This window comes from Lepus europaeus, chromosome 7 (genome assembly GCF_033115175.1).
Source record: "Lepus europaeus isolate LE1 chromosome 7, mLepTim1.pri, whole genome shotgun sequence".
Classification (NCBI taxonomy): Eukaryota; Metazoa; Chordata; class Mammalia; order Lagomorpha; family Leporidae; genus Lepus; species Lepus europaeus.
This window is the reverse complement of record NC_084833.1, coordinates 10,507,531-10,518,099: the sequence shown is the minus strand read 5'-3', so window position 1 is coordinate 10,518,099 and position 10,569 is coordinate 10,507,531. Positions and strand designations below refer to the sequence as shown.

The 10,569-nt window shown below is 49.5% G+C and overlaps 1 protein-coding gene across 1 annotated transcript; it reads left to right on the top strand.

Moving 5' to 3' along the window:
- The first annotated feature begins 1,063 nt into the window (after window positions 1-1,063).
- Window positions 1,064-9,932, top strand: LOC133764162 (pepsin II-1-like). The gene is made up of 9 exons (XM_062197838.1): window positions 1,064-1,119; window positions 1,516-1,675; window positions 3,599-3,716; window positions 4,453-4,571; window positions 5,207-5,406; window positions 7,984-8,100; window positions 8,636-8,780; window positions 8,878-8,976; window positions 9,783-9,932. The coding sequence occupies exons 1-9, from the start codon at window positions 1,064-1,066 to the stop codon at window positions 9,930-9,932; spliced, it is 1,164 nt and encodes a 387-aa protein (XP_062053822.1).
- The last annotated feature ends 637 nt before the right edge of the window (window positions 9,933-10,569 follow it).

The following is a 10,569-nucleotide window of genomic DNA, read 5'->3' as shown; positions in this document are numbered from 1 at the left end:
CAGAAGAGGAGATGCAGAGGGTGAGTGCTGGAGGGGCCCAGAGACCAATGGCTCCACCCCAAGGAGCTGGAGTGTCCCTCCCTGCATGCAATGACTTCTTGTTTGCCCTCATATAATTACATGCTCCCCAATCCCTACATTTGTAGGATCCCTACAGATAGGAATCCCTACAAATCCTAATTTTGGGGAGGAAAGAGAGACTTCACTACACAGGTATGATTGCTGATAGAGTGGGTGGGGTCCAAGCAAGGACATTTCTGCATCCCTACCTCCCATGGGTGTAGCAGGACCTCTCTGGGATGAAGAGGGTCTTAGACCACACTATGGACCAGCACATAGCAGAGAATTTCTTCATGGTTGGCTGAAAGCAATAGAGATTAAAGTGTTTGGGATCCACCCAAGAGAAAAGAATTCTAGTCTCTGTGCCTTGAGGAGGGAGTGATGAGCCAGGAACCAGGGACAGAAACTAAATCCTTCATATATGAAGATCCCATAATGTCATACCTGCATGAAGCCATCTACACAGAGAAATGTGGCCTGATCCCCAGACCACAGACTGTCCATACTCTCTGGAGTTGCAGATACAGCAAGAGCACCCATCACTAAGTTGGGAAGATACCATCTAGGAACCCTGTATCTGTCGCACTGGGACAAATCAGGGCACTCAGATCTCCTTCAACACCAGTTCAATGTTCTATTCAGTGCACCTCTGACCAATTCTGTCAAAACAGCAAGCTTGGAAGTTGTAACCTGGGCCCTGCTCATTCCATAATTCAAAGCCACCACTCAACAGCTCGCGGGCTCTGGGCAGGTACACTCTACCCATAGCATGTGGTGTTAGTGGAAAGCTCCTCAACTAGCAACTCCCCAGAACGTGACTCCAGGTGGGACTGTCTTATCAGAGACTGTTCTGTTTGGGAGTGTGATAGCAGGTGGCATTTACAGGCTGATAAGAGCTATTACAGTCAAGATGTGGACCATATATAAGTAGCGGAACTTGCCTGTTGCTGTACACCTTCTACTCGTCCTGCCTTCCCCACTGACTTGGGAGCCAGGAAGAACCATGAAGTGGCTGCTGCTGCTCAGCCTGCTGGCACTCTCTGAGTGCGTCATCCACAAGTGAGTCTGGGGTCAGGCAGTGGGAAGAGCAGCTTCAAGAGGCAATTTCCAAGCACCCTGCTGCCTCCCACATCAGCTGTTTGTCCTATTTCCCCTATTTCTTCCATCTAGAGTCTTCCTTCCTTATATAACTTTCTGCCTTTATGGGGAGGCCATACTGCAGGCATGGTTAACAGCCCAGACCCTGAGGGTTTGGTTTGAGTCCCATCACTAGCCAAAAATTGCCTCCCTTCTGTACTCTACAGGTTAACAAATGGGAACTTCTCCCCTCCTCCTCAGTTTTCTCTCTCAGTCCAATTTCCTTGTCTTTCTCAGGATCCTGTAGCATTCCTGAGCAGGATACTACCCTGTTATCCCTCCTCCCCTAACCATGCCTGCACCAATGCTCTGCCCCAGGGTCCCCCTGGTCAGAAAGAAGTCCTTGAGGAAGAACCTGATTGAGAAGGGCTTGCTGCAGGACTACCTGAAGACTCACACCCCCAACCTGGCCACCAAGTACTTCCCCAAAGAGACCTTCGCCACGGTGTCCACTGAGAGCCTGGAGAACTACCTGGATGTGAGTGCATGGGCAGGTGGAAGGGGAAGCCACAAGGATGGAGCCAGGAGCAGAGAGGGTGTCTGGAGGGAATGGATGACAGCCAGGGACTGCTCCCTGGATCTCAGCAGCCCAGGGCTGTCAGGAAAACTCACAATCACAACTGTTGCTCCCAACTGTTTCATTATTCATTCGTTGGTTCTTTCATTGTTTGTTTATACTGAGTTCCCTGTTTTATGCCAGGCCTTGTGCTGGGACCAGGGGGCAGCACTGAGCAAAGTTACAATAAGGCAAAGGGAGGAAGATGACCTCACTGAGCCTCACCACCCAGTAAGAAATGAAACTAGGATTAGGGCCACAAAGTGAAGGTGTCACTCAGTGAATGAGAGGCTCCTGGAGGAGAGGGAAGTCTCCTAGGAGCAATGAAGGAAGAACAGAAGTCTCCAAGGGGGTGAGATTTCAGAGAGCAGGAGAATCAGGCTCAATCTGTGGCCACAGGGAGCCCAGTGCACTTGAGGGAGGAAGGAAGAAATGAGTGCATGAGAACAGCGGAGAGGGAAGGAGGTTGGTGCCAAGTGAGGTTGAGGGGCCATGGGTGGGGCAAACCTGAGAGAGACAGGATACTATCCAGACCATAATTTCCACAGACTGGTCTGAATCCCTGGAGGGATGCCATCAGATTTGAGTCTGAAACCTCTTATTTGGGACACAATGACAATGACAAATTCTAGTCTTCAGTAGTCTCCCACGTGTCCTCTATGTGAATAGCACACAGCTAAGGGTACAAAGTGGCCTTGCCTTGTGGTCAAGGGCTTGGCCTCGGAGATCCACCAGACCTACTGCAAATTGGGGACCCAATGCCTTTAGTCACATGCTCTGAGCTTCAGTGTCCTGGTCTACAGAACAGACCCACTCACAACCACGATCCATGGGTGCCTGCAAGTCATTAACAGAGCTGTTAATGCTGAGTGCCTGCAAGTCATAAAGTGCTCCACACAGGGCCCAGCATGGCCTCGGTAGAGGTCAGAAACATCAGCCCATTATTCATTTCACAAATATTTACAAAACAGCTGTCAAGTGGAGAGCCTCTGCACTTGCTGAGGACACAATAGTGAGCAAGACAAATTCCAGGGATTCATATTCAAGAGAGGAGGACAAACAAGGATATGAGATGAATTCAAGTAATGATAGGGGACTTTAAGCATAATTCATTCATTCATTCAGTGGACCAAGAGGAAGAAAAAACATAGTGGAGGGGGCAAATTTGGATGAAGTGGTGGAGAAGACTTCATACAAGTGACATTTGATGAGAATTCTGAATGATGAAAAAGGGGCACCCATAGGAAGACCTGGCTAAAGAACAGCCAGGGCAAAGGCCCTGCGGTGGGAAGGAACTTGTCTTTGTCCAAGAATAGCACAAACACCAGGGTAACTGGAGCAGAGCTAGCAAGGGGGAAAGTGCCGACCCTGAGAATGAAAACACCAACAGTTTCCTTTTTGAAATCACCTGTCCACACTGAGGTTTAAGAATAAGAGATTTCTACTGATTCCCATATTTAAGTGGCTTATTTGTCTCCCAAGCAGCAAGTTAATGAACAAGCACTCAAGGCCTGACTGGCTGGGTGCCACTGGTTACACCCCATCCTCTGAGAAGGTATACTCTCCAGGAGGGCAAGATGGACACAGGCAGGCACTGGCTGACAGAGGATAGCAGACCAGCCTTGGATGCAAAGGTCCTTAGTAGAGAACAGTCAGAGGCAATCGGGGAGCAATCAAAGACTTCAAGGAAGAGTGGATACTGGGGACAGGCTTTGAAGGAGTATGCACTGGATGGGGAGGTGAAAGAGAGAAGATGATGGAGAGGTGGACTGAGGAGCCGGTCCTTAGGGAGGTCCCACACGGAAAGCCCCAGATCCTTGAGCTGTGCTGTTCTCACCCCTGCAGACCGAGTATTTTGGCACCATCAGCATCGGAACCCCCCCTCAGGAATTCACTGTCATCTTTGACACCGGCTCCTCCAACCTGTGGGTTCCCTCCACCTACTGTTCCAGTCTTGCATGCAGTGAGTACCTGGTCCTGCCTGGGCTCCCCTCCCCAGGCACCAGCTGATGTTGGGAATCCTGACCACTCAGGGACTTCTCACAGTTCCCACTTTAGCCTTTTGGAGCCATTGAGGGGTTCATACAACAGGCCTTGCCTGGGCAGCTACTAGGAGCCAAGCACTGCACACAGGTGCTCTGGGGCATAAAGGGATGAATAGACATGGTCAGATTAACTCATAGAGCAGACAGCCTATAAGGGTCCAAAATGAGGCTTGGCCAAAAAGGGTTCCAGGCTGGCTAGCCATGCTGAGAATGCCATGTGACACAGAGGATTTAAAATTAGGCTGGTACACGCTGGAGATGAGTGAGCAACTCATTAAAAAGGAGACGTTGTCATTGGAAGTCACAGTGTTTCAAGCTCCATCCTCTTCCAGCTTTTTGACTTGAGTTTTAGGCTGTGCAGGAGGCTGTGACAGTGCTCAGCACCATGGACAACCAGGCTGCTGTGCTCAAAGTGTGCCGGGAGGACCCAGGGAGTAGGCTGGGACCATCCACCAGTGAGATGGTGCCAACTGACAAGTCAGGAGCAGAACCAGTACTCTAAAGGTCACCTCAAAGGTCACTTTGGGGTAAAGATCATCTTTCTCCTCCAGAACAACACCCAGAGCCAAGAAACCTGATGCCAGGAAGACATTACCAGCACATGATGCTTGCTGACCCACTGGAGGTTAATTATGTCACTTCCTTGCTTTGCAGTCCTGCATAAGCGGTTCAACCCTGATGACTCCTCCACCTTCCAGGCCACCAGTGAAACGCTCTCCATTACCTATGGCACTGGCAGCATGACGGGCATCCTGGGATACGACACTGTGAAAGTGAGCACTTGGGGTCTCTGCCCCCTGACACTGCCCCACCCTGGGGTAGCTGTGAGGTACTTTGGGAACCATGGTGAATCCCCCAGAACAAATTCATACCAGCACTACAAATCGCAGAGATCACACAAGCAACTTAACATGGCAGACAGCGGGCAATGTGGCAGAGCTGTTATACACACTTCTGGGGCTGAGCAGGATGTGCAAAAGGGGAGTGGCGCTTGGAGCCCTCAACCCACCTCAGTGATGAATGTCCTGGAGAAGCGAGGACTGGGGACAGAAAGGCTAAATTGTCTTTTAGCATCTCCTCCTCTTCCTCCACCTCCTTCTAGTCACATAAGCTCTACAAACCACACAGGCATGGCAGGGGTCACAGGCCCTAGTTTGCTGGGTCTGAAATGCAAATGCAGTGACCATCCATTCTGCAACAGAATCTCACAGCAAGTCACACATGGTGGCCATCTAGACATCAGCTATGCATCCCAGGAGAAAGTCTCTCTCCCTGCCTTCTATCCTGATGGCCTGGAAGCTGAATCCTGGGGGAAATGAAGCAGGATCCACTCGAGTCCACGGCTCGAGCCCCAGCATGCTAGGTGGACAGGTGCTCATGGCGGACATCATCTGTTTCCCCTACACAGGTTGGAAGCATCGAAGATACCAACCAGATCTTTGGCTTGAGCAAGACAGAGCCTGGCATCTTCCTCTTGGTTGCTCCCTTCGATGGCATCCTGGGTCTGGCCTACCCCAGCATTTCTGCCTCTGGTGCCACACCCGTCTTTGACAACATGTGGAACCAGGGCCTGGTGTCCCAGGACCTCTTCTCCGTCTACCTGAGCTCGTAGGTTGGCTAGCCCGGGGCCTCTCCCACAGAGACCATTTTCACCTGGAACTAATATCTATCTATCTATCTATCTATCTATCTATCTATCTATGACAGTCTTCATTCATTGTTATTTACCAGCGTAAGTCTTTGTCTCCTGACTTACTCAACTCCAATGTCATTAGCCACTTATTCACTGGTACTGTTTCCCTCATTCTTGACCCTCAAAAGATGCCATTTAAACTGAAACCACTTAACACAGTGCTCAAGATTCACAGCAAAAAATGAAAAGAGTTGATTGGGACTTAGGAGGGGATGTCAAAAATTTTGTAGCAAATGAAATTCAGTTATATTTAGGGAGTGTCTGTTAGTTGCAGTGGTTTAGTCACTGCTTTGGGTACCCACATCCCATACTGAGTGCCTGGTTTGAGTCTTGACTCTTCTGTTGGGACCTAATTTCTCATACTGCACACCTGTATAGTTGCAGGTGATGACTCAAGAACTTGGGTCACTGTCACCCACATGGAGACCTGGATTGAGTTCCAGGTTCCTGGCATCAATAAGGGCTAAGCTCATGGTGTTGTGGACATGCAGAGGCTGAACAAGTCGATGAAAGGTCCCTGTCTCTCTCACAATTACCCTTTCAAATTTAAAAATAATTTACTTTGATACAAATATTTTGAACCCATGCATAGTTTGGGGTTTTAATATTTATTTATTTGAAAGGCAGAGTTACAGAGAGGCAGAGGCAGAGAGAGAGAAGTCTTCCATCCACAGATTCACTCCCCAAATGTCCACAATGGCCAGAGCTGGGCCAATCAGAAGCCAGAAGCCAGGAGCTTCTTCCAGGCCTCCTAAGCGGGTGCAGGGACCCAAGGACTTGTGCCATCTTCTGCTGATTTCCCAGACCATAGCAGAGAGCTAAATTGGAAGTGGAGTAGCCAGGACTTGAACTGGCAGCTTTACCCATTACACCACAGTGTCACCCCCCCACCCACCCATACGTAGGTTTTCATATAAAATCCATTTCCCATGAACATTTTGTAGACCCCTTGAAGTCACAGAGTCTAAAAATTTTGGCTACAATATATATTCTTTTAATTCTATTTTTCTAGGAACACTTTGATGTGCCCTCATCTATCTATCTTTTTTTTTTTTTTTTTTTGACAGGCAGAGTGGATAGTGAGAGAGAGAGAGACAGAGAGAAAGGTCTTCCTTTGCCGTTGGTTCACCCTCCAATGGCCGACGCGGATGGCGCACCACGCTGATCCGAAGCCAGGAGCCAGGTGCTTCCTCCTGGTCTCCCATGCAGGTGCAGGGCCCAAGCACTTGGGCTATCCTCCACTGCACTCCCGGGCCATAGCAGAGAGCTGGCCTGGAAGAGGGGCAACCGGGACAGAATCCGGCGCCCCGACTGGGACTAGAACCCGGTGTGCCGGCGCCACTAGGCAGAGGATTAGCCTGTTGAGCCACGGCGCTGGCCACCCTCATATATCTTTAATAATGAAATTATAAAATAAAATAAAAGCAAGTTTCTTTTTTACTTATCAAAATGTAGGATTAAAGAACAAATGAAGAATAAACCAGGTGGGTTTTGGCTGAGCAGACCTTTACACATGAGCCAAGGCTGTCACCAACTTTCCTCTATCCCTAACATCCTCCCTTGACAGCTGGTCATCGCTCATGCTTTTCTTCGGGTGTTAACAATTCTGCTAGATGCTGCACTGCACACTCATGTGTTTACAGCAAAGCTGGGTGGGTTAAAATGAGTGGGGCTGTGTTTCATAAATGGCTAGCTCTTTGGTGACTACTTTAACATCTATATTTGCATCCCTATAAACTTAAAACAGTAGAGACTTAGAAAACACCCAACATGAGGGCTCTCTTACCCTCTGTGTCTCTTGGCCACTCAATAATCAGGTGACTCCTAAACATCACCTGTTTCATGAGTACGTAAGTATATTTTGTGGGCCACTGCATCTCCCCAGCTAGAGAGAGGCTACTCCAGCTCAGCACCATGGACATTTTGGGTCTGATAGCTCTGTAATGTTGGGGCTATCACCTGTACTGCTCAGGGAGTGTACTAAATCCCTGCCCTGACCCCTTGGATCTCAGTGACACCCCTGCCCAAACAGAATCGTGACAATTAGAAATGTCTCCAGACAACGGCGATACCAGCCCCAGCTGAGAACCAGCGAACTACCCCAATTGTCTTTAAAAGCCAGCACTGTCCCCTATTCACTTCTCTTTTGGTCCCCATGTCAACTAGAATGGGTATCTGGGTACAAACCACACATTCAGGACCAAAAATTCTAGGGTCTACTCTAGGCTACAACTCTCCAGCTGTGTGACCTTGAGCAAGTTGCCTTTCTTCTTTGATTCAGTCTTTGTAAAGTGGAAATAATAATACTGACCATTGCCTGGATGATAGAAGATGAAAACAACCCACATTGGTCACACATTCAGCACAGCTCCTAGCACCGATGAGTACCCCATCACAGTACCCCTTATGCTGTAAATAGCAGACAGGCAAACACATGAATAAATGAATTCCTCTCTTCTAACCCTACCCTCCCCCACCCCCACTTTCCACAGTGATGAGCAGAAAGGCAGCCTGGTGATGTTCGGTGGCATTGATTCTTCTTACTACACTGGAAGCCTGAACTGGGTGCCTGTTTCTTATGAGGGCTATTGGCAGATCACCGTGGACAGGTGAGACAACACTGCTGCATGGCATCCTGGCCTGAACCCTAATCCCATTTCTTTATGGACTCATACTTGACCAGCACTCCCAACCTCCCTGGAAGAGCCAGCACAGGAGGAAGCTGGAAACTGACCAAACCAGAGACAGCCCAGGAAATGATCCTCTCTGGAAGGGGAGAGAGAGGTTCCTCTATATCCTCTACATTCTCTACAAGGATGACAGTCACTTCCTTGTGATCCAGGAAACAGGTGCACCTCCCAGTACACCCAGGGAGGGCTGGCAAACCCACCTATCAACACCTCTTAACATTTAGGATACCGGAGAAACACCACACAACATCACACACATTGTTCCCTAGGAAGAATTTCACTGGCAGTCTAGGATTAGGGTAAAAGTAGTGAGAAATCATCTCAGGTCATGCCTTCCCTGGCCTTTCTGTAGCCTAACTTCCCAGCTGTTCTGTACCCGAAGGAGGGTCCATCTAGGGTAACAGGTGTTGGCTCCTGGGGAATATGGGGACCTTTTGTTGCATCTCACCCTCAGCATCACCATGGATGGAGAGACCATCGCTTGTGCAGACAGCTGCCAGGCTGTCGTTGATACCGGCACCTCTCTGCTGGCTGGCCCCACCAGTGCCATTTCCAACATCCAGAGCTACATTGGAGCTTCCAAGAACCTCTTGGGCGAGGCAAGTCCAGTCCCAAATCTGTTCTAGACTCAAGTGGTGGGAGTGCCTTTCAGAAGGAGTGAACCCCCCGGTAACCCTCCCACTCTTTACCTCCCAGAATATCATCAGCTGCTCTGCCATAGACTCCCTGCCTGACATTGTCTTCACCATCAACAATGTCCAGTACCCTCTGCCTGCCAGTGCCTACATCCTGAAGGTAAGGGGCACTGGGCCAGCCTCAGGATAGGCCCATCAGGTGACCACACACTGCCCTCTCACAAGGGAAAGCACACTTCTGTCAACTGAGGCAAAAAATGATGATGTGAAAAGGGGATTCTGTCCAGTTAGACACCTGCCTCTGAGCCCTGAGTCTCAAAGTCCTGCCTATCATTTCTGAGCAAGGTGCAACCTAACCATCCATTTCATGTAAAAACCAGAGATATCAGCTCATTCTATCCTCACAGTGTGGTTAGAGGGATCACTTGAGTGTGACTACACCTTTAGTCCAGTGAGCCACAAGAATACTCCTTACTTTCTACTACATGACCAGGTGCAAAACCAGTTTTCCCCAGTGGGCTGACCTTCCTCAGTAAGACCTGGAGCTCTCCCCAGACAAGTGTAACGCGTAGCCAAGGCTGAGCCGAGTAACCCAGGGAAGGGAAAGAACCATGGCTGCCTGCTATTCCATGGCCAGGATGGGAATAATGAGAAGAAATTGCATTAGCAGGATTTCCAAACCCCTTCCCAGATGCTGACTTCTCCCTAAACCCTGGTGAAGTCAGGGTTCATGGGTCTGCCATAGACATCAGATAATGTTCAGCAATCCTTGCATACCAAGAGTGCAGTGAGCAGCTTCTGCAGGTACACCCCAAGTCAGCATCAGATCCATGCCTGGACGCTAAGCCAGGAAGCCCCTCTTTTGCACAGGCCTTGCAGTCAGGCCTGAGAGCCTGTAGTGTGTATTACCCAGCCCTGTCACCCTGAGCCTCCCTCTTGACCGCTGTGCTGCTCTCTGCTCTGCAGGAAGATGACGACTGCATCAGCGGCTTCGAGGGCATGAACCTGGACACCTCCTCCGGCGAGCTCTGGATCCTGGGCGACGTCTTCATCCGCCAGTACTTCACCGTCTTCGACCGGGCCAACAATCAGGTCGGCCTGGCTGCCGCAGCTTAAACCTGCAACTTAAAAACCACTTCCAGAGAGATCTGGCCCCTGTCCTGCACCCCCGTAGATGGACAGAATTCTCCTGATTGTTCCTGAAACAGTCACTGTCCAATAGACTTAAGATGCTTGACCCTGTTCCCATTACTCTAAGAGTGTAGAATAAAAACAGCTGATGAAAACGCATGTATGGCTGCTTTTCCTCTCTAGTATTTCTCCTTCACATCCCTTGCATCACGACACCAGGTAGACACGCAGCACCAAACACAGTGACATTTCATAACAGGGCCAGGCCAAGTGGGCATCAGCAGGTCCTGCTGGGAGCATCACAAAAAGACCTGGGGACCAGAAACACTGGGCTCATTGTCCCAACAGAGGGTAGGACATCTAGGCCACAGTTGTTACTTCTCCCAGAGCCACCAAGACATGATAAGGAGAGATGGAAAATCAAGAGCAAGTGGCTACAGTGGTGATGTTTCTGAGTACTCAGGAGTAGGCCAAGCTGTTAGACACTGAAGGAAAGTGACAAACACTGACACTCAAGACCTTCCAAGCTAGACTTTGTGAAGAGCTAACAATTGGAGACCTTCAAGACCCTGGCTGTAAGACCACAAACTGATCTATCTATGCCCCTATTTGTAACTTAAAG

Coding starts and splice junctions, on each gene's coding strand:
- LOC133764162 (XM_062197838.1), top strand. CDS start 1,064: ATGAAGTGGCTGCTGCTGCTCAGCCTGCTGGCACTCTCTGAGTGCGTC. Junction 8,101..8,635: donor TGGCAGATCACCGTGGACAG/GTGAGACAACAC, acceptor TCTCACCCTCAG/CATCACCATGGATGGAGAGA. Junction 8,781..8,877: donor CCAAGAACCTCTTGGGCGAG/GCAAGTCCAGTC, acceptor TTTACCTCCCAG/AATATCATCAGCTGCTCTGC.